Raw genomic sequence first — 25489 nt, forward strand, 5'->3', positions numbered from 1 at the left:
CAATACAGAGCGATAGAGTTCACGCACCGAGACGAGAGAGGTATGCATCAGCTCGTCTTAATTAAGGGAATAACATAGTTTAATATGAAAACCCGGTGGAGTATCCCTTTAACCCAAAAAAGTTACGGACTGCAGCTTTAAGATATTCATTCTAATAGTTGTCTTTAATCATTGATTAAAAGTGTGAAACTCTTCCCGTGTGCAGTAGCATCTGCTCTCTCGGACCCCATTTACACCTGGTATTAAAATGCGACCTGTATCCAGATAAGTTATCCGGATAATAAAAAAACGCATGTTAATGCAAGGTGATCGGATCTGCCTGACCACATCTGGAGGTAGTCTGGCTCGCATTGTGTCTGGATCTTTACTAGGTGTAAACGCAATCTGGTTGTCGAAACCACATATTTTACTCCTCCCAAAAATGCTAAATAATAAACGAGTGAGAGCGTGTTATATGTCAGATATGACGCCGCTACTGCGACACGCATCATCGCAGATGAGCAGCTGAGCGTCTATTCATCAAGCCAACGTGCAAACATCGCAAATAAAATTGAAAGTAAGTCACAGACGCTTAACACACAATCATCTTCAAGTAAAGAAACGAATTTTCTTACCAGGGCTGTTGCAACTCTCTCTTATTGATGTCTTTGATTTGGAAATTAGCCGATGATCAATAAAATGCAGCTCATATCTGTTGCTTTTGATGGCGTGCAATCCAATAAATCTGCATATAACGCGGGAGTTGAAGATCGGATTTATATCCGTTTTGCAAAAACACATTTATGCGGCCAGGTGAAAATGGAATCGGTACTTATCACCCGGATACAGATCGCATGTTAATACCAGGTGTAAATGGGGTGTCTGTGACAGTGTTTACAGCGATCTGATGAAAGTGTTGTGATGTCTCCCTGATTCGACAGGTTTGTGCATCATGTGACCCGAGCCTAGCTTAGGAAACAAGTAAAAAAGCAGTCGTTGATGTGGAAATAATCGTTGCTCTTCTTACTGCAGTCTAATCTAATACTCCTGAAACACTGAGCATTATTTGAGAATGATCTTCAGAGCTGTTCTCTAGAATCAGACATGTGACCGGTTCAGAAAAGGCCCAATTTATTGAGACATTCATATCCTGAGGAACGATGTGTACATTCTTTCAGGAACACTGGATTGGATCAGTCATCGAGACGATAACACTGACACACAAACACACTAAGTCGGATTCGGATTATATTGGCTTCAAGACGCACAAACACATTCCGACATGAGCTTGTGTTTCCATCCTCATGCAGAGACCGAGACGACACCGACGAACGAACGAAAGCTCCAGTGCGATTCACCGACACACATGCAAACGCACAAGACATCAAACTCAAACATGTATTAGCTTCAGATATAATCCAACAGACTGATGAAGACACGAGCTACGGACACACAGCTCAAGGCGTCGGTTGTGTGTGTGTCCGTTGTAAAGGGTCCACCAGGCGCACCATTGAGCTCAACAGAAGTCTATGAGTCCACACGCACAGGTCAAAGTTCAAAAGCAGGGAAGCTGGATCCCTCGGGCTGGAGGACGTCGGAGAGAAAGTGGACGGCTCCGGCCATTCCTGCACACAGAACCACAGGTTAGGAGATATTCATGACATCATCAGAGCATACCATCATCTCACGTGCTTAGAAACAGAATGAAACGCTTCAGGAACGAGAACACGTGTGGGCGGGGCTTGATTGTGTCTGTGAGGAACTGATTGGATGGTTGTGGTTTGCTATTGGCTGATCTCATGTGATTGACAGGTTATAGCCCCGCCCACATCATCAGAGAAGAGATGCTGAAGAGGAACTGATGCTCATTCAGGATTATTAACACTATAATGATGATGTGCACACATAAATCATTTACAGTAAACACTGATATTCCATGACAAATAAAGATTTGTCCATTTTGATTTAATGGTGACTAAGTACAAATGCCTAGAATTATATATAATTGCAGACTAATTCAATATTTCTCATTAATATGCAGTGTGTGTGTGTGTGTGTGTGTGTGTGTGTGTGTGCGCCCACTAAAGACCGAGGTAGAGATGGAGTCTCTAAACGCCCAATCAGAGTGTGGCTTTTAATGAGCGCAGGAAGTGTTGCCATGCCGACCGCGGTGAAGTGGACGAGGACTTCAGAGCTTCTCCGACACCAGCACACTGGGAATAAGGGATTTGGGCTCTCTGACACTTTATAATCGTTTGCCTCTTTTACTCGGCAGACGGGAGATACGAGGAGAGAGAGGAATCAGGACATGTTGCGAGCGGGATTAGAACCTAAAGCTGAAGCCCAGGAGCTCAATGTGTACTAGAGAACTGATGAAGAGAGACGTACTGCACAATCAACACAGCTTAAATTAATCAATGTTTTTTAAAATGGCTAAAATAAACTACAGCTCCAAAAGTTTGGGGTCACAAAGATTTTTTTTTTAAAGAAATTAACACCTTTTTTAATCAAGGATGCATTAAATTGATCAAAACTGACAATAAAAGACTTTATAATGTGTAAAATTAAATTAAATTTATAATGTGACAAAAGATTCTGTTTTAGATAAATGCTGTTCATTTGAAAATTCTATTCATTAGAGAATCCTGAAAAATAAAATATATGACGATTTCCACAGAAATATGAAGCAGCACAACCGTTTTCAACACTGATAATAATCATAAGTGTTTGTTGATCATCAGATCCTCATATTAGAGTGATTTGTGGAGGATCATGTGACCCTGAAGACTGGAGTAATGATGATAAATTCTGCTTTGATCACAGGAATAAATTACACTTTACTGTATATTCACATAGAAAACAGATGATTTACACTGGAGTAATATTTCACTGTTATTTTTGATCAAATAAATGCAGCTTTGATGAGCAGAAGGTTATGTTTATGAAGACTATATAATTATCCAATATAAACTGTAATAATGCGCTACACAATAAAGGGAGCACATGTGTGGAAGCACATAAATATAATAAAAGGGGGGACTCTACTGATCTCAGGACTGATCTCACAGTGTCAGCTTCAGCACAGACGGACGCCACTGATCTCAGGTCTGATCTCACAGTGTCAGCTTCAGCACAGATGGACGCCTCTGATCTCAGGACTGATCTCACAGTGTCAGCTTCAGCACAGACGGACGCCACTGATCTCAGGTCTGATCTCAGGTCTGATCTCACAGTGTCAGCTTCAGCACAGAGGGACGCCACTGATCTCAGGTCTGATCTCAGGTCTGATCTCACAGTGTCAGCTTCAGCACAGACGGACGCCACTGATCTCAGGTCTGATCTCACAGTGTCAGCTTCAGCACAGAGGGACGCCACTGATCTCAGGTCTGATCTCAGGTCTGATCTCACAGTGTCAGCTTCAGCACAGAGGGACGCCACTGATCTCAGGTCTGATCTCAGGACTGATCTCACAGTGTCAGCTTCAGCACAGACGGACGCCACTGATCTCAGGTCTGATCTCACAGTGTCAGCTTCAGCACAGATGGACGCCTCTGATCTCAGGACTGATCTCACAGTGTCAGCTTCAGCACAGACGGACGCCACTGATCTCAGGTCTGATCTCAGGTCTGATCTCACAGTGTCAGCTTCAGCACAGAGGGACGCCACTGATCTCAGGTCTGATCTCAGGTCTGATCTCACAGTGTCAGCTTCAGCACAGACGGACGCCACTGATCTCAGGTCTGATCTCACAGTGTCAGCTTCAGCACAGAGGGACGCCACTGATCTCAGGTCTGATCTCACAGTGTCAGCTTCAGCACAGAGGGACGCCACTGATCTCAGGTCTGATCTCACAGTGTCAGCTTCAGCACAGAGGGACGCCACTGATCTCAGGTCTGATCTCACAGTGTCAGCTTCAGCACAGATGGACGCCTCTGATCTCAGGACTGATCTCACAGTGTCAGCTTCAGCACAGACGGACGCCACTGATCTCAGGTCTGATCTCACAGTGTCAGCTTCAGCACAGATGGACGCCTCTGATCTCAGGACTGATCTCACAGTGTCAGCTTCAGCACAGACGGACGCCACTGATCTCAGGTCTGATCTCAGGTCTGATCTCACAGTGTCAGCTTCAGCACAGAGGGACGCCACTGATCTCAGGTCTGATCTCAGGTCTGATCTCACAGTGTCAGCTTCAGCACAGACGGACGCCACTGATCTCAGGTCTGATCTCACAGTGTCAGCTTCAGCACAGAGGGACGCCACTGATCTCAGGTCTGATCTCACAGTGTCAGCTTCAGCACAGAGGGACGCCACTGATCTCAGGTCTGATCTCACAGTGTCAGCTTCAGCACAGACGGACGCCACTGATCTCAGGTCTGATCTCACAGTGTCAGCTTCAGCACAGACGGACGCCACTGATCTCAGGTCTGATCTCACAGTGTCAGCTTCAGCACAGATGGACGCCTCTGATCTCAGGACTGATCTCACAGTGTCAGCTTCAGCACAGACGGACGCCACTGATCTCAGGTCTGATCTCAGGTCTGATCTCACAGTGTCAGCTTCAGCACAGAGGGACGCCACTGATCTCAGGTCTGATCTCAGGTCTGATCTCACAGTGTCAGCTTCAGCACAGACGGACGCCACTGATCTCAGGTCTGATCTCAGGTCTGATCTCACAGTGTCAGCTTCAGCACAGAGGGACGCCACTGATCTCAGGTCTGATCTCAGGACTGATCTCACAGTGTCAGCTTCAGCACAGACGGACGCCACTGATCTCAGGTCTGATCTCACAGTGTCAGCTTCAGCACAGATGGACGCCTCTGATCTCAGGTCTGATCTCAGGTCTGATCTCACAGTGTCAGCTTCAGCACAGAGGGACGCCACTGATCTCAGGTCTGATCTCACAGTGTCAGCTTCAGCACAGAGGGACGCCACTGATCTCAGGTCTGATCTCAGGTCTGATCTCACAGTGTCAGCTTCAGCACAGAGGGACGCCACTGATCTCAGGTCTGATCTCAGGACTGATCTCACAGTGTCAGCTTCAGCACAGACGGACGCCACTGATCTCAGGTCTGATCTCACAGTGTCAGCTTCAGCACAGATGGACGCCTCTGATCTCAGGACTGATCTCACAGTGTCAGCTTCAGCACAGACGGACGCCACTGATCTCAGGTCTGATCTCAGGTCTGATCTCACAGTGTCAGCTTCAGCACAGAGGGACGCCACTGATCTCAGGTCTGATCTCAGGTCTGATCTCACAGTGTCAGCTTCAGCACAGACGGACGCCACTGATCTCAGGTCTGATCTCACAGTGTCAGCTTCAGCACAGAGGGACGCCACTGATCTCAGGTCTGATCTCACAGTGTCAGCTTCAGCACAGACGGACGCCACTGATCTCAGGTCTGATCTCACAGTGTCAGCTTCAGCACAGAGGGACGCCACTGATCTCAGGTCTGATCTCACAGTGTCAGCTTCAGCACAGAGGGACGCCACTGATCTCAGGTCTGATCTCAGGTCTGATCTCACAGTGTCAGCTTCAGCACAGACGGACGCCACTGATCTCAGGACTGACGATCGTAAGAGTTTAGGGGCTCTGGGAGAATATTGAGGAGACGTGATTATTCATTTACCTTCAAACAGGGAGTATGGCCGGTCAGGGATGCGGCAGCCGTGCTTCCCGTAGTCTAGACACCACTCGGCAAACTAGACAGAAACACACACACACACACGCGTCAGACAGTGCTCGAATGGACAATAACATGCATTAAACACAACTATGCCAAAATGGCCGTTTCGTCGAGTATCCGCACAAGCACAGTATTAAACGAGTTAGACGAGTCAAAGTCTTGAACTTCTGAATTAGTGTAGAGTTGTGAGGAGGTGTGTGTCAGATCTGCGTTGTGTGTGTTATCGCTCATAAAGTGACGGCGGCTAATAAACCTGCAGCTGTGCGTCAGTCATTCTAATCTAACAGAGAAAAATCACGATTTCTGATCAGTACAATGAGTCCAAGCAGAACAAAATTATTAATTTCCACCAAACTAAATATAGAAATCTCATCACTTCACCGATTAAAAACAAAAAATAGTGAAGAATTCATGTCACCTGATCGTAACGATTCTTTTGTTTTAAGTTACTATTTTTTTTTTCTGGAATACTGTTTCATATTACACACACAAAAAAAAACTATTTCATAAGGAATTAATCATCAGTGTGATTAAAATATCTCAGAATGTGATATATAGTATAAAAAAGCTGAAATAGTTAAAAACGCCATATATAAACAGCTAGACCAGTATATGTAGAGTGGTCATGTGACTGCTGTATTGAGATGTTAACGCCACAGATATAGTGATGAAGCGAGTGTGTGTGGATGCGTCACACACACACACTCTACCTTGCAGGCCCGATACAGGTACTTCTTGTCGTGTGTGAGCTTGTAGAGCGAGAGGAAGGCGTATCCGTTGCCTGCGGTGCCGTGACAGATCCCGTAACCTTTCCTCAGCAGACCTTTCTGCCAGATCAGCTCTCCACACTCCACTGCGTCACGCAGGTACTTCTCATCCCTGAACACCTGACACACACACACAACACGCAGAGATAAACCGCCAGATACACACAGAGACAATTTAACTGAGAGAGAGAGAGAGAGATATCAAAACTATAGTGATATTTAACACTCTTATTAGTTTTCAGTTTTAAATGACACTATACTATTTAATTATGCGACTAAACTTTTAGTACTTTTAAATTTTGAACACATTAAATGTTAATTGTATAAACTTAAATATCACAATAAAGCCAATTTCACTTGTAAAATAAAAAATAAGGCTTATATGCTTCAAAACAAAAGTGGCCACTAGAGGTCAGTGTCGGCTGCCGCATGCTGAGAGAGGAAACCTGTACAGAACTAAAGAAACAAACTCAGTGACTTTAAAACTAAAACAGAAGAAACATGAGAGGTGGGCGGCATGACAGACGGATGCCGCTGATGTCATATCATACAGTACCGTAACATGATCATCTATTTATGAAACATATGAGCATGTCAAGAGATATAAGACCAACTCTTGCTGTAATTATATATATATATATATATGGTAAGAATGAATGCAAACAGAGTGACGAGTGTGTGTTAGAGACTCACTTTATGAGCCATGATGAGCATGTGCAGGACTCCAGGCGCCCCGTGACACCAGTGCACCAGTCGGTCGCTCTCGTTGCTGAGGGATGATGGGTAATTGCCGGACCGGAACCGCTTGTGCCGCAGGTAATCCACACTGGGCCGAAGCAGCTCGTTCAGGACCTCCTGGCTCACTTTAGCGCTCGGCTGCGAGGAGAGAGGAGACGTGATTAGTGTGTGCGGTTTATTAAAACTGACGGGTTAATGACCCTTCATGGCACAAACACCAGCACTTTAATGTGTGTACTGTATATGTACATGATGATTCACTGTAAAAATTAGCAATGCATCGAAACAATTGTCAAGCCAATGAAGCACATTTTTATTTGAATTGACGGATATTACTGACATTTGTTCAGACGGCTGAAATTAAACAATCCAGACGAATCATCATCATCACGCCTATATGAATATCTGCATCCTTTAGTTGGACCGCTGTATGCTGCGTCGCCATGACGACACTCATGTTACCGTGCCGACCGCAAGCCAATCAGCTCGCAGGAGCCTTTTCCATCTCTAAACACACACTTCTGGAGACTAATATCCGTCACGATGGACCTGCTAACCAGCTGATCAGACTGGCTCCTGACGTCATCACCACCAGATGCTTTACAATGATGTCATATATCATCATCAAACGAGATCGAAGGAGGAACTGGTGTGACGTCATTAAGAACCAAATCAGTTCATTTCTGGAGTTTGAAACACTTTGTCAAAAACGCCTCTGAGCTCCCATTGGTCCGTGTGGTGATGATGCAATAGGTGGGTTATTGAATAATTTTGAATTTTGTGATAAGCTGTAAGCCATAATCATCAAAATTGTAACAAATAAAGGCATGAAATATCTCACTTTGCATGTAACGAGTCTATATAATATATTAGTTTCAGTTAAATTACTGAAATAAATGAACTTTTGCACCATATTCTAATGCGTCCAGTTTGAGTATATCGGGATCTTTAGCTTTTCCTTAGGACTGAACCGTTCCTTCTTCCAGAGCAGATCCCCGAACAGAAGACAGAGGAATACGAGATGCTTCGCTGAATTACAGAACAAAAAACAATATTCTCTCACGGCACCAAAACAAAGAAACGGCTCCATGACTGATGAATAGTGTTAACGCCAGAGCTGATCTCCTGACAGCACTATTGCCTCAGATTACATCACAATCCTCCAGGGTCCGTCACAAACCACAGCGCTACGTCTCTGTTAGCGCTGTCAGCAGCTCATTCACTAGCGGAGCGTCCGCTTTATTACAGGGGATGAGAAATGAGCATTTCAGAGCCTCTCGACTCTGCTTTTCCCGCTAAAGCACGGAAACGGCCCATAAAGACGTGGGTTGCAGAGGAGCGGCTCAGGAAGAACAGATGTCAGCTAATGCTACGAGACATGATGCTGCATCTTGGGATGCTTTTTGAAGGAGTATAAACAGATTTCACATGTAGCACTCAGTCAAGTGTGGCCAAACAAGGGAAGCGTTTTCAGTCACAGAAAACATAATTCACACCAAACTTTGTAAATTTGACAAATTTAATGCAAGAAAAAAAAAAATCTATCTTGACGCAGACGGTCCAACTATTTCAAGGAAATTAATCAGACATTAAAGAGATAAAAAGATGTAAAATATAGTGTCTATTAACAGAAATGCAATATGACATCCATAACTACGTATGCGTTCAGTGGTGTATAAAGAACTTTAACAAACCGTAATGTTTTTATTACCTTAGAACGAGACATTTATATCTACATCCCCTTCTATGAAAGTTGCCATATTTTGATGTCATGTTTGATTATTGATTTGATTATTTTTATGGTATAGTCAATAACACTGATATTAAAATGTTGAACTCTATACTGTTTTGCCCTACATCAATTTAAAATAAATCACAAGCTAAAATTAATTTACAGTATGAAAAAAGTATTTTTCTAAAAATTCAAAGTGTTTTTAAATGATTAATGTTCACCTATCATGGATTTTTGAAAATGACTGTTCATATGGTGTGGACTATAGCTCTAAGGGGATGAAAACATCCTGCAAAGATTTAGATCTGAAAGTGCACCGTATATAAAGTTATTGTCTTTCAAAAGTGAGAATCGACTCACTTTTGAAAGACAATAAAGATAGTGGAAATGAGCATGCTTTATTAAACATCCAAATTAACTGACTAATGATGAGTTAATAGCAACAAATACAACAACTATTTAGTTAGTTTATTTAATTTAGTGCAATATTAAGGTTATAATGTTTTAACTTTGAACACTTTTCTAACTGTAGTCAGTGTGTAATGTTGCCGTTTCCGCATAAACAACATCTGCAAGATTACAAAGCTCAAACTCCACTGCAAAGGGAGAGATTTTATTTATAATCCCCTTTTCAAGAACGATGTTTTGGACAGCGAGATTTTTCCTCCCTAAGCCTGATGAAGTGGCTGAAACAGTTCCTGAACATTATAACGGATAGGACCGCTTGTCTTCTGCAAGCTCGCGCTTTTGTTCACTTAGGAACTATTACCAGTTTTCCGACAAATATTAATTAAATGGTGAATAACATCGTATCTGAAATGTAAACATTCGACTCCACTCGAAATCTGCGCTTGAAGTCCGTTCGCACGATCCTCTTGTTCGGTAACATTGTCAGGGTCTGAATCGAGCTCGAACCGCTGTGAAATCTACGCCATCCTTATTCATATTTACACTAGAGAAGAACTCACGTTCACAAAACTGTTCTCTATGTGAATATACAGTAAAGTGTAATTTATTCCTGTGATCAAAGCTGAGTTTATCATTACTCCAGTCTTCAGTGTCACATGATCCTTCACAAACCATTTTAATATGAGGATCTGATGCTCAAGAAACATTTATGATTATTATCAGTTGAAACCATCTTTTTTCAGGATTCTTTTATGAATAGGAAGTTCAATAGAACAGCATTTATTTAAAACCAAATCATTGTAACATTATAAATCTCTTTACTGTCACTTTTGATCATTGAATGCATCCTTATTGTTTAAATCGTCCCTACTGAAAGCTTTTTAAACACGACTCTTCGTTTGGGGTTTCATTTTATTACAAGCTTTCTTCTTTAAGCACTTCTGCGAGTTAGATTTCCCTAAAGCAGTTTAATATTAATTGAATAAACTTCATCCCGCGGTGTTGTTGGCCTCCGAGGGCAGAAGTGCCGACTCTGCAGTAAAAGCATCCGTGATCCGGTTACTGGTCAATCCGGGCTCGTCGTCTCTGATTGGGTTTACAGATCAACATCTGAAAGCTGTAGAAGCTCTGATCAATCTCAGCCCGCCCGCAGGAGAGGCCGATGTTTTACACACACTGCAGTCGGTTGTGCTCGAATAGATGATTATATTCATTATTTGAAGACTTGTTGTATGTGAGGAAGCTGAGTAATCTACAGCTGCACATCAGATCTTTTAATACATTAATGGAGCAACGTTCAGACAAAAAGCCAACATTAGCTGTTCTCTGGAAGGGTCAGATGGTCCTGAGAGAGCGATTCCTAAGATTCCTAATTCCTATCAATTATCATTATATTAATCACATGCAGAATAAAGGGGCGGGGCCTGGTTGAGGTAGTTAGTAGTGTGTTAAAGTGGTGGTCATGGAAAGGGGCGGGACATTCCCAAACACACTCAAAGCGCTCGACCAATCACAACACACTGCTCCAGCTGACCAATCAGAGCACAGTGTGTTTTTCAGGAGGAGGGGCTTCATAGAGACAGGAAGTAAACAGAGCGTTACTGACAGACTGGGAAGAGAGGAGCCGCAACAATGGAGAATATGAGGAGAATAATCAACATTCAAGCAGGGAAACCTGTTCTAGGAGAGCCTGAAACACATCAAAACTACACAACAGGTCCAGTTTTATTCACACACACACACACACACACTCTCACCTGCATGAGCATGTAGTAAATGCCTGCCAGACCGTGAGCGGCTCCTACGTACTGCTTCTTGTGCCACTCGTACAGCAGCGGGCATCGCTCGCTTTTCTTCTCCTCTTTAGACAAGTTCTTCCCCGACTCCAGAATAGCCGTGACCACCTGGGGGCGCCAGAGAGCACACGGAGATGAGAGTCCAGTTGCGGATCAAAGTATCGGTCACTTCTCGGCAGAATTATTCACGGCGGTTCAGCAAAGGTAAAAGAACGGATTAAAATAGTGTGTCAGCAATAACACAGAGAAATATAACAGAGGACTATTACACAAGAGCAAATGTTGCATTAGTAGGGAAATCTGACCGATAACCGACAATTCTTTATATTTGAGAGCCGATAACCGATGTATTGGCTGATAAATCGAAATCCAAGTTTTTTATGATTTTTGAGAGCCTGATTACAACAAAAGTCTCATCATTAAAAGCCATGACCCAATCACACAAATATAATGTTCTTGATCATTTAATGTAGCCGATATGACACACTTGCGCTATTTTTCTTTTTGAAGTGATTCCAATCATATTTCAATTTTCAAGCAATTTAAAGCGATCATTATCACATCTGAAGCGTCTCAGCTGTAAGAAATAATCCATTAATTATCGACTTTATTATATCAGCCAAATTTTCTCATCAGGCCGATAACGATAACTTTAAAAATGAACATATAGCGGCTGATATATCAAGTTTCCTCCACATAAGGGCAATAAAAGATCGTTGTGGTGAAAACAGTGCGCTGCTGAATGGAGATGAGCCGGGCATGGATTCGTCAGTTCTCCTTTCGTGTTTAATGACTAAATACCAAAAAACACGAGTGGATAATGAGATACATTCACTTTTGGATGAACTATTACTTTAAAAACTGAAGCACACACAGTAAGTGTCTGTATCTGTAATAATATAACACGTGTCTGGTCATAAAGCAGAAGTGATAGAGGGATAAGTCCGCAATAGAGAGGATAAATGAAAGCGCTTGCAGGTATTACAATAAACCTGATTGGAGGTTAATGACGCGGAGGCTGTTTTGGGCAATGAAGCAGAATACCGGCCAATGACTATAGATTTATCCCGGGATAAAAAGGACTTCTGGTCAGCACAGACTTCTCTCTCGGTCTCTGAAACTGCCCCGTCACCAAAACCAGCCGAGACCCTCCGGAGACGAAGCCGATAGTGCAGACTCAGATCTCCGTCCTCATCACGAGCACTTCTGGAGACTCAGCTCTGCTCTCACGTGTCCCAGAATACAGCATCACGTCCCAGTCGCACGAATAACAGCACACACCCACACCAGGCCCAGCCTCCAGGGGTCGCTCTCGAGTCCAACACAGAAGGGACTTAAAGTGAATGACAACTAGTGGTGGAAATAGGCACTGCAGTCCAATTCAAAAATAAAGGAGATCGTGGTTTCTCCCGCCTCCTCGGACTCGACGCTCACACGGGTCGCCAGTTTGAGCTCACGCAACAGGAACGAGCGTGACGGACAATGAAAATTATCGACATGTAGCATCACAGACCAAAACAACAACCTGGAAACGCACATTTCAAAGTAAAATAAGTGTTTTCCAGAGAAACGAGTGTAACCTTCAACTCATCTATATATGCAAACGGTATTTTTATGCTTTAGTGAAGTGAAAAAGTTACATAGAGCACCTTTAAACTGCAGTTCCTCCAATGGCCACTAGAGGCCGGCTCGATCCCATAGACCTCCATGTTAAAATGTCCAACTTCACAGCAGAAAAAAACATGTTTACAGTCTGGTACCAAAAGTGGTTTTGGTCTATATAGCTCATTTTGCCCTTCATGACGACAGAGGACGCTGAATTATTTTATTACTCATCTGTTTAAATCATATTAAGCCTTAAAGTTCTGTATCATTAATGACGTCGCCGCTTGAGTGACAGGTGATTTGCGCTGATGTCACTGCTAGCCGCTTGTCTGCTGTGTTAGCTAATCTGCCTCATGATTATAAATGTTGAAAACAGTTGTGTGCATTTTGTTTGAAGGATTCTTTGATTTTAATTTTCAAAAAAACAGTATTTATTTGAAATTGATTAATTTGTAACATCATAAATATGTCTGCAATGTCACTTTTGATCAATGTAATTCTTCCTTGCTGAAAAAAAGTATTGATTTCTTTTATCATGACCCCTTTAACTGAACAAGCTTTAATAACCACAGATTCTCCACATGCGGATTCAACGGCAGCTTTAATGTTACAAGATTACTGAGGCAAACACACACACACACACACACACACACACACAACATGTGCATGCCAACAAACACATTACTCTCCTTCCTCTTGTTCACCTCTCATCAGTTCTGCCCACATACTCGCCGCTAAACTGGACGCTGGCCAGCGCACACGACAGTAATGCGTAAAGCTGCCCGAGAGACACACATCTACAGTCCGGCCGCGGGATAACGCGTCAGTGAGGAACACACATTCAGCTCTGCGCTTTATCAATGGATGTATTGTAAAGCATTTTATCGATAGAGTTTAAAGTCCCCCTGTGGTGTGAATCCAGCGTTTAATGTTGTATATGTGTGTATGTGGTGTGTTTAATCCGCTGTAACACACACCGTGTGTGTGTTGATAAGTGGACAGCATTGCTGAGTATTTCCTCCTTAAAACTGCAGTGAACCAAAGACAGTCTCAAAAACACACTTTGAAATCGCTGGTGTTTCTGACGTCACAAACCACCTTGTAACCAATCAGATCAACGTGTGATCGACAACCAGTGGTGAGCCGAGTGAGTGAGTGGAGGCGGGGCTCATTTGCATATTCACAGAACCGCACATACCAAATGAGGAGAAGGGTGTCGAGTTACATTCAAGATATTTTAAAGGGATAGTTCACTTTGAAATTAATTTTTGATATGTTTGATATGATATGTTTCTTGGGCATCCAAGATGTCGGTGTCTTTGTTTCCGCAGTATTTTCAATTTTGACATTTTTCAGTCAAACCGTTGTTGTCTATCAGTCACACACTGGAGGCTAAGGGGGTCCACCAAAGAGAAGTCCAAATTAAACATGATTTAATGACTGGTACATGGCCTAAGACACGAAACGAGCGGTTTGTGTGAGAAAACCAACAGTATTTATATTGTTTTACCTCGTGTAATCACAGTGATCTGAATCAGTTGTTCAATGTCCAACTGAACCGAACTGAATCAGTTCAATGTTACGCCGGAAGTGATCGCTTGCGTGTGACGTCACTCAATATTTACGCGGAGATTTCGGAAGTTTTACCTTTTACTAAACATATTTAGATATACCAAAATCGTCTTCCATTGCCGTTTCCCGTATATCTAAATATGTTTAGTGAAAGGAAAAACTTCCCAAATCTCTGTATAAACAAAGAGTGACGTCGGCGCGCAAGCGATCACTTCCAGACCGAAGCGCCCGTGCCGTCAGATCATTGTGTCATGGCTATGATTACACGAGGTAAAACGATATAAATACTGTTGGTTTTCTCACACAAACCGCTCGTTTCGTGTCTTAGGCCATGTACCAGTCATTAAATCATGTTTAATTTGGACTTCTCTTTGGTGGACCCCCTTAGCCTCCAGTGTATGACTGATAGACAACAACGGTTTGACTGAAAAATGTCAAAATTGAAAATACTGCGGAAACAAAGACACCTACATCTTGGATGGCCTTGAGGGAAGATAAAACATATCAAACATTAATTTCAAAGTGAACTATCCCTTTAAGGCACGATGGTCAAAGATGAGTTTTAAACTACAGGGGGACTTCATGCATGAATATATTGTGATTATGAATAGCGTGGCGATCACCTTGGCGATGGTGGCCTCATCCACCACTTCCGGCCCGATTTCTCTGTTGACATACAGCAGGGCGTAGAGATAGCCGGCGCGTCCGTACAGAAGCTCATCAGGAACGTCTGCGTCTGGGCTGAGGACCGAGCGCTGGAGCGCCAGCAGTCTGGCAGAGCGAGGGCAAACACATGGACAATCAGAGCAATCTCTCTAAAACACAGTTTAATATGAGTACAACGTCTCCTTGTTCTTTTGTTTACAGGGGCGGTTGATTGTGATTTGACTTTTCTAACTGTGGTCCGTGTGTAATGTTGCTGTTTGAGAATAAACATCTGCAGAGGTCAAAGCAGCGGCTCATTTGCATTTAAAGGGACAGACACAAAAACGGCGAGTTTTTTGCTCACCCTCAAAAACTGACAATTTTAACATGCTATATGAAAATCTATATGGGTATTTTGAGCTTAAACTTCACACACACACTCTGGGGACATCAGAGACTTATTTTACATCTTGTGAAAATAGGCATTATACCAGCCCTTTAACTGAAACCTGTGTACGAGAAACACAATGTATTGAGAGCAAAATAAGCGCAATATTGGTTGAGGGTTGAGAAAGAGAGAGAGAGAGAGAGAGAGAGCACCGCATGCAGTTGCTGAATAACACACTCCCCACAGACGGATGAGCGAGAGACTTCACTACAACACAAGCATCTGTTTCTCACACACTGAAACGCTTCACAAGAGCAAAAGCAATTTCCACCTCCAGCTCTTCAATCAAATCCAAATCAATGCTCTCTCTCTCTCTCTCTCTCTCTCTCTCTCCGCTGTTCTGCCCACAGATGAGGTGTACAGAAACCCGAGCGCAGAACTAACTCTAGTGTTCAACATTCAGGCGTTTCAATGGCAATTTCTAGAAATTCTAGTGTCTAATAGAATACAAATTAATGACAGCTAATCAATTTAGTAAAGTGCCCCAATTACGCTTTTTCTAATATTTTTCTAATATTGTAGTGTGTAATAAAGCTGTTGGTGAATGTAAAAGCTCTGTGAAGTTTCAAAGATAAAAGGAGTTTTTGTCTCCTAAACGTAAGAAGTGATTCTGAACCGAAACGAGTCGTCAGTCTCACTTCCTGCTGAACCTGGTTTGTAACTCACCAGCCTGTGGTTTTGATTGGCTGAGCAGCGTCTCTAAGCTCCGCCCTCAAACACTAGAGTATCTGATGCTGGGAGAGTTCGGTTCGGTTTCTGAGACTGACACGGTAAAACCCTCGCCATCGCTACTGTTCATATCTCCATCTGACCAATCACAGCAGAGCAGCTCTCCGAGAGGCGGGGCTTAGAGAGACTGAATCTTCGAACGAACCGTTTCAGACTCTTTGAGATATTAAGTGATGTTCAATGTGTATCATGAGAAAATTAACGTGTTTGTTGACCGTGGATGCATGTAAACCTGTGATAAGAGACTCCGAAACAAAACTCTCAACCTTTAAAATAACATAATAGGGGCACTTATGATTAAATACAACTTATTAATTTAATGTAATTCAATATTTTTCTAAATAACACGTTTAGATCACAGCCCTTCCCTGACTCTGTAATCTGTATTTTCCCCAGCTTTACGCACACCCTTTTTGCTAAATGTCAGCTAGCTTCTCCAAACGACACTAAGAGCAAGAGCAAGCAAAGAAAGCTAAAGAGAAACAGTTTGCAGAGGTTCTGACTTGGTGATGCAGTCGTGTGACTCGGCCTGGTTCTTCAGGTGGTGGTGGACGACCGCGCCGACGGCTAGCGGCCCGGCGTCTCCGCACAGGAAGGACACGCGGCGGCCGCTCAGGCTCCTCAGGGTGCGCTTCACGTAGTCCAGCGCGCGCCGCAAGTGCTCGTCCTCCTGCGTCCCGCGGTGCAGCTGCAGATACAGCAGGGCTACGCCTGCGTCACAGACAGCGCTCTTTACATCAGCGTCACAGACAGCGCCCTCAACACGTGCTTTACATCAGGCGGCATCAAATCGCCTGGATTGGCTAATTAGCATCGATATAATAGTTGGCACAATCAGTTCATGGGTGGAATATTCATATGGCAGCAGTTTTGCTTTCTGAGCCTGGACTTACACATAGCATTTACTCGGCACATGTGGAAAATGGGTTTGAAACTATTCAAATACAGTCTAAAATCTTGATTTGTGCCGTTTCACAATTTTGTAAAAAATCAACATCATAAACAAAGCATTAATAATAATTAAAATGATGTAAAAAACATAAATTTAGTAATTAATATCTTTATAATAAATAAATAATGTAAAATATAAAGCATAACATGGGCTTTATGCACAGCTGCACTACTTCCTGAACTTCAGCCAGCTCCTTTGTTTCCTGTCTGCCATTATTGGACAAGCTTGATTAATTCAGGTGTGTCTGATTATTGTTGCCGTGACTACTGAGGTCAGGCACACCTGAACTAATCAATTTGTCCAATAATGGCAGACAGGAAACAAGGGAGCTGGCTGAAGTTCAGGAAGTAGTGCAGCTGTGCATAAAGCCCATTATAATACCAATATTTTTGGTACATTTGTAATGAAATAAAATTGGATAAAAATTACATCAGAACGGGTAAAGGTTAAGCCTAAATTAAAGTATCAGTCGAGAGAGACTTGTGGGTTCATAGTAAACTACTATTTACACTCACCTAAAAGATTATTAGGCAGTCCCTCCAGGATTTCACGATTTTTTTTTGGTGATTTTTGCAATCAAAATGACTGATTTTGTTTTGGTAATTTCCCAAAATTTGTGAAAAAATTTGCGATTTATATATAACATTTACCATAATAGTATTCAGTCCTTCCAGAAAAAAAAAACGCAGAGTTTTTTTGTGATTGTTGTGGGCAAAAACTGATTGATTACACGGCCCGTTTACTTTAAAAATGCGATGGAATATGTGGGATATTTATGCAATTTTATGCGAGTAAATTGCAGGAATTTGCAAAAATTGAGGGAACTTGCACAAATTGCGGTTTGATGAAAAAGAGAAAAAAAGTGATTCCCCCAACATCCTGTTCTCACTCGGCTAATGTAAGAGTCATTTCTCATTACTTCCTTTGATAAGCAAGCATACTACATCATAGAAAGTGCTGGGAATATTTAATTTCTCATCTTGTTTTATTTCAGACTGTAACGAGTGTAAATAAGGTGTGGCCCCTTTAAGAGCTCTCTGCAGTGTTATATGTGCGCCTCGAACACCCCATGTGTGCGGGTCATTTCTGTTTGATGCTACTTCTTTTATCTTATGTTGTTTATTAAGTAACAATGTGACGGTAGAACGTGTGACAGACAGTTATACGAGTTCGATTTGTGAGATCAATCGCCTCCGTGAGTCTGTCTGGCGTCGCGTAATTGCGTCACTTCATAACGTTCCCATGGAAACAGGGGGAAACGGCTGCTCTTGTGTGAAGCAAACGCAACATTTTTCAACTTTCTGCTAAGATACATGTGACTTTTTTTGCAACGAAAATGCGAGGATTATGAAATGATGCAAACCCCGCATATTTTGCACGGAAAACGGCAATTTATGCGGCGTATTTGAAAAAAATGCGGCCCCCGCATAAATATGCGGACTTTGGCTGATTTTGCATTGAATTCAGCGATCGCATAATCACGTTTTTCTGGAGGGACTGATTAGGAACACCTGTTCAATTTATCATTAATGCAATTATCTAATCAACCAATCACATGACAGTTGCTTCAGTGCATTTAGAGGTGTGGTCCTGGTCAAGACAATCTAAGACAGTTCAGACAATCAATTTGAAGACAATCAAACTGAATGTCAGAATGGGAAAGAAAGGGGATTTAAGCAGTTTTGAGCGTGGCATGGTTGTTGGTGTCTGAGTATTTCACAATCTGCTCAGTTACTGGGATTTTCACACAGTTCTGAAGGAGAAAGGGGGTCAAACACAGGATTAGTGTGTGTTCCTAATAATCCTTTAGCTGAGTGTATTTATCCAAACTGTGTTACTGTCTTCAAGAATTGAGTTGAAGGTTTTACTTTTTTAACAAGGAAATCGCACAGTAACAGCATTTTATGAACAACGCTGGAATGTTTGCCTTTTATGCACACACACACACACACACACACAAAAGTTATGGCACACCAACTTGTGCTCAATAACTGAGAGTGTATGAAGTGTGTGTGGAGTCGCTCACCTGTCCAGCCGGTGTAGGCGGAGCAGTCGTGCGGGTCTGCCGTCTTCAAGCCCTCCTCCATTTGCTGAAGAAGATCTTTGATTTTGCTTTGCACTTTCTTCTGAAATGCAAGACTGATCTATTTCCAGACAAGGGGAAAAAATGTAAGTAAGATTCCAAGATGAAATTGGCAAACATAATTCGTTTTACAGTTTTATAATTAGTTGGCATAAAGGCACACTGGCACTGAGTATTGTAACGCAATAGTACTCAAAAGTTTTGCGGACCCAACACAGAGCCCTGTGGAATATCCATCAAATTAAATATGTGCATATCCATGTCATAGACACACGTCTAACCCTTAAACACAAACTGTACATTACAGACTTCATGGCCTTGCGATACAACATCTCGGTTCAGCCCTGAGCCACTGATACCTCATGAATATCTGCAAACGTTTGACATTGAATAAAGTCAGAAAGAGACAAAAAGAGAATAGGCAGCCTAACCGTTGGAGCTGCATGACTCTAAATCAATTATTTATTAATGGAAATCTTCCCACAATTCTAAACAGACCACAAAATAACGTAATTTACTGGAGTTTAATTTGGACAAAATGATTGTGTCACTGCAAACGCGTCCAGCAGGAGCCCCGGGTCCCAGTCCGGGTTCGGGAAACTGCGCTCCGAGGACACACGCGTACAGCCGAAACACGTCGTTTACAATAATAATTGTGTCAGTCTATTTAATTTTTTTTTTAATTCATTAGAATTATTTTTAAAAAAAATCAGTTTGAATGAAAGGGTCACTTGTAAAGACTTCACTTAATTCATTACTGGATGAATCAGCATTTCTGAACGAATCTCTTGAATGGATGATTCAATGACAAACACATTAACAGTCCCTCGTCGCCACCTGCTGGTGTAATCCAATGTTAAAGGTTATTTTCAAAAGGTGATTGACTCTATGTTGATCTCTACCGTAGACATCAGTGTTTATATCTGAACTATAATCTTTTATTGTGATCATTTGAGTGATTGTAAGACAGAAGTAATGACACTGTGATGTTGAAAATACAGTTTGTGAAGCGGTTTGTCTTTACACGACACTTGTGATCGCACTCGTCAAAGCTTTAATAGACACGGGAGAATTACTGTAATTACGGAATAAGATTGCGTGGGTGTTTCAAGATCACAATCTTTTAACGATTAATCGTGCAGCTCTACTGATTGTATATTGAACTGTCATCTGTGATATGCTGAAAATGTTTATTTTTTAAAAAGTCCTTTTATTCAGTCACAGGGGGAAAATCATAATGTGTATTGCTATTTCTGAAAGTCTGAGTGCAATATCGTGTGGAGTTAGTGTGTGTGTGAGCCGAATCCTAATGAGACGCAAACCTGGCCTGTAACACACTCACCTGCGGACAGAAACTACAACACACACACTTACGTTAACCCAAAGTAAATACAGTAGTACCGAAGTAATCCCAAACATGTCCACTAGGGGCAGACATTGCAAGCCCACATGATCTGTATGTAGAGCATGTCTGTAATGTATATTTCCCAGGGTTGAATGGTTGAGCTTGACAAATACAGTCAATTTATTTAAAGAAAATGCACAAAAACAAGCTGTAGTTGATAGCATACGAATCCTGCAATAGAGAGAGAGCGATGCGATGCGGTAACTTTGCTGCTGCAGTCTGAACCAAATCTAATAATGAACATGTTTTTCTGCAGAGAGATGATTGACAGCTGAGGAGACCCTGCTGAACCACTGCGGAGAATACAGAGGGAAAATCAGGCTTATTGGGATAGAAACGTCTACAATGGGGAAAACGGAGATGTAGATGTAAAGATGGTTTTAAATCGTGTGTGTTAGATGGTTTGACTGATATCTAAAGCACTTCTCAGACTCAGAGTGTGATAAAAACGCTATGACGGCTTTAACCTCTGGTGCCTGCCATGGTACAGCAACAGTATCCGACAGTAACAGATTATCATAGCATATGCCGAAAATCAGATCTAGTCAAATCAAAAACAGTGAAATATTATTATAATGTAAATCATCTGTTTTCTGTGTGAATAATATATATTTATTCCTGTGATCAAAGCTGACACTGTCTTCGGTGTCACATGATCCTTCAGAAATCACTCTAATATGAGGATCAAAAAACAGTTATGATTATTATCAGTGTTGAAAACAGTCGTGCTGCTTCGTATGTAAATATATTACTATTGCGCAATATTTGCTGACAAAGCCTTTAAAGACACACGATTTATATGAATGAATGACTTCTTCCAATGGTTTATGATGAGTATTTTTCTTTTAATTTTCACCCTCCACTCGAGAATGTCACACTCTTCGTGATCTCAGAGATCAACAGTGTTAATATTCAACGGTGTGTGTGAAAACCCTGAAGGATCAGCTCATCTGAAGAGATTAACCAGCAAATCTCTGATCACGATGAAACAAAACAGTCACTGGAGACGCGACCAGCATTAATGATGTGTCACATGATCAGTCTTGGAGAAACTGAGGGGAAGATGGCTACGTTTACACACACCGCTGCACAAACACACAAGTGTGTATTCTGTTCAGAGGTCTGGGGTCAGTGAGATGTGTTGATGTTTCTGAGTCTCTTCTGATCACTCAGACTGCGTTTATTTGCTCAGAAATACAGTAAAAATAGTGAAACATGATTCCACTGTAGAACAGCTGTTGTCTAGGTTTATATATGTGTAATTAGGGACCGAGCACTGAAGGTGTAAGTTCAGGTTGTCTATGGCAGGAAACCGCTTGCAGGAAAGTTATGACATTTGGCACACTGATAGAGGACGGTCTGATCTGTCACCATACCAAATGTGGAGTCTCTATTTGATTAGTCAAAAGGTTCACTAATAACCTGCGACTGATTTCTATATCTACACACCGCTTTAGTGTATTCTCACCAAACATGGTGTGTGTTAAGGCAGCCATGACCTGAGGACACCTGTACAGCTTCAGCGCAGTGCCACCTAGTGGTCAGGTGATGTGAAAAATTGACCTTTTTGCGTATAACTTCTAAACGGTTTAACCAACAGAAAAAAACACAAACTCTTCAGATTCGGTGCAGCATGCAGAGTCCAACGATACCCAACTTTCCCACTTTCTTTCCCATTTTGACAACGCTTAGTTTGAATTTTGTTGTAAAACGTTTTTTTTTTTACGAACGTATTGGCGAAATACATTTTGAGACAGCGCTACCTTGTGGTCGAAAGTTTTGACTTTCCAGAAATGCTAACAGCTTTTGATTAAATTAGCTTACTGTAATGGGTCTTAATAGATTCCTTGGGTCATGCCGAGAACATAGAAACCAATTTTGACATATTTGGCCAAACTTCCTGTCTGCCATTTTGGATTTCTTTTAAAAAACTACTTTTTCGAACTCTACCTGTTGGTCTGATTTTCACCATATCATCATTTCGGGTGGATAGACGAAAAAGGTTTTCGTATTCTGCATTAACACACTTAAGGCATGATGCCAGAATCATAGATATGTATATAAAGGCTAGATGTGTTACGGCGGAGTTTCCAACGTCATCACCGGCGGCCATCTTGTCACAGACAAGCTGATGTAAGATGAGTGGTCAGCACGAACACAAATACTCTTATCTCGTTGAAATCTTGACGGATTTACAAACGGTTTGGTTTCTTACAAACGTTATTAACGTGGCTATAATTATCTGGATTATTTATTTATTTATTTATATACTTTTTATTCATAAGTATGCAGTGTCATAACTACATCTCTGACGTTTATAACAAAACAAACCGTTTGAAAATCGGTATAAAAATGAGCAAGTTATGGTCATTTAAATAGTACATGTACCATTAACACAATGTTACGAGTGAGCGAGCTGCCTGTGACAAGATGGCCGCCAGGTGCAGACGTCGACCTCAATTGGCCAGTAGCTTGGACGACATATCTAGCCTTTATATAGATATCTATGGCCAGAATGACTCTGCAATGCTTTGCGATGTCGATTGTCGAGTGTCCCGGTCCCACTACGGCACGGAAAAAGGAAGACGTATTTCAGGAGCCGTGTGGGACAGGGCCCGTGTCACCTTACTCTGACCACACCACATCAATTTGGTCACAGCGCCACCTATTGTTCAAAGGTGATAAACCATTAAATCATATTACTAGTGACTGTATTTATGATTTTTTTTCACGAGGACCACGGATCAGATCTCGTTATGAGTAAAGAAAACTAAAGGGTGAATGTCATCACAAACAAAAAATTTTCTCATTGAGAATCAAGCTCTAATTTTGTCAAAGTATTTTTTAAAAGCGTGAAAATGTGATTTAATTGTGAATTTAAGATAGTTATGATTATGAAACAAGCTTCCAGAGGGAAACGACAGATCTCCTACTGTTGGACAGATTACATTGATGAAGGAGAGTGTGTGTGTGTGTGTGTGTGTGTGTGTGTGTATATATGATTTATAATGAATTGTCTGCAGGGCTGAAGAGGAGACGCTGCCTGGTGACACTTACAATAATACTCATTAATTAACATAAACTAATGAACAGTACTTCTACAGCATTTATTAATCTATTAATGTTAATTTCAACATTTACTAATGCATTATTATATATAATACATTATTACAATCAAGGGTTGTATTAGCATAAGTTCATCCACTGTTAACTAATATGAACACACAATGAACAGCTGTTTTCACTAATATAGTAATACATGTATTGCTCATCGTTAGTTCATGTTAGTTAATACATTAACTAAGTTAAGTGTTACCAATTGTTTTCAGTTAATACATTAACTAATGCTAACTAATGCTTATTGTAAAGTATTACCGACTGTTTAGCTTACTTATACGTGTAAGGCCAAGGCCAGACTTGAATTATCAATCAATAAGAGAGATCTGAATCTGAACATGATGACAAACACACACACACACACACACACACACACACACACACACACACCTGTACTGCCACCACCACTACCACAAACAGGCGTTAAAGCTCACACACACCTTCCCGGTGGCGTCGAACAGCTCCGCGGGCTCGGGCTCGTGTTCTCCGGCTTGCGGGGACAGCAGGAGCCCCGGGTCCCAGTCCGGGAACGGGTTCGGGAAACTGCGCTCCTCCATCGCGGACTCCGAGCCCGACACGAGCTTCAGGCGCTTGGACATGTTCTCGCCCATCGCGACGGCGGCCCGCCAGGGACACACGCGTACGGCCGAAACGCGTTTGGGTTTCTGATGCTGGTCCTGATGCTACAACCGCTGATGATGAGGCTCACAAGTCTCGATTCCTTTAGCATGAAAAATGTGTAGTAAGTTATAACAGCAAATCCAACAGGTATGAACTGGTTTCGATTGCATAGGAAATCATGTTATAGGCTATATCTGAATAGGCAATATAACTGATACATCGAAAATAGCCTATAGTTAAACATAGTTAAAAAATTATATTATATAAAGGGGCATTCACATATGTTTACCATATCATGTGAACCACATTTGTTTAGATTTATTAGTTAATTATAAGTGATACATTTTTATTATTAGTTATTATAAACCATGTTTCATGCAGTTTATGTCTATTGCATGAGTTTGTTCTCTTTTGTATCTGTTCTTTGCATGTTATTATTGATCACAGTTCCTGAGACCAATATGAAGGTATCATGTGGCCTCTACGAAAATAAGTAAAATAAGCCTTTATTAAACGAGCAGTGATAGTGTAAACATTGCATTTTCCCTAATAGGCCTATTGATTTATAACCCATAATATGGTAGAAAAAATAACAGAAGCATTGTTCAAAGGAAAGTGGATTAAACAATCGCTATCTTATGACCGCAAACGATTTATTTTTACAATCTGTAGACCACTTTTTGGGTAAGATATTAATTAAATGCACATATGCGCATGCTCAGCTACACATATTGATAGCTGCAATTGGTTGGTAGTAGTACAGTTAACATTATACGATTTCATGACATAGGCTACAGTTATTATGAGCTGTAAAGCACATCTAAACGCTTGTAATATCACCACCGTGTTTTTAAGGTAAGTTCCGGCACGCGCACGCAAATCATGCGTCAACAGCAGTAAATGCTCGTGCATTCATTATGTGTTCATTCATGAGATCCGGACACGTTTGACTTACATTCTCACATCCTCGAACAGCAGATCTCAGATCAGTGATCGATCAGGTGCAGCTCTCATCGATACTCCCAGATCGCACACAGTCCTTTCCTTTCTCATTTCCGGGCTTTGACTTTCTCTTCTCTCTCTCTCACACACACACACACACACACAAAGAGAGAGAGAGGGGGGGGGGGGGGGCACCAGAGCAGAGGATGATGATGATGATGATGATGATGATGATGTCCTGCCTCTATCTTCTTGAGCACATT

At 41.8% G+C, this 25489-nt stretch overlaps 1 protein-coding gene across 1 annotated transcript; it reads right to left on the bottom strand.

The window, feature by feature from the left end:
- Positions 1–1093: 1093 nt before the first annotated feature.
- lancl2 (LanC lantibiotic synthetase component C-like 2 (bacterial)) lies at positions 1094–25354 on the bottom strand. Its single transcript, XM_039666393.2, has 10 exons — positions 25240–25354; positions 24104–24384; positions 19085–19202; positions 16610–16817; positions 14908–15055; positions 11069–11215; positions 7127–7309; positions 6377–6553; positions 5610–5682; positions 1094–1604 (listed from the first exon to the last, which is right to left on the bottom strand). Exons 2-10 carry the CDS (start codon positions 24272–24274, stop codon positions 1528–1530), a joined length of 1302 nt encoding a protein of 433 aa, XP_039522327.2. The 5' UTR covers positions 24275–24384; positions 25240–25354; the 3' UTR covers positions 1094–1527.
- Between the last annotated feature and the right edge of the window lie 135 nt (positions 25355–25489).

The sequence above is a fragment of the Pimephales promelas genome, chromosome 22 (assembly GCF_988280905.1).
Source record: "Pimephales promelas chromosome 22, fPimPro1.hap1.1, whole genome shotgun sequence".
Classification (NCBI taxonomy): domain Eukaryota; kingdom Metazoa; phylum Chordata; class Actinopteri; order Cypriniformes; family Leuciscidae; genus Pimephales; species Pimephales promelas.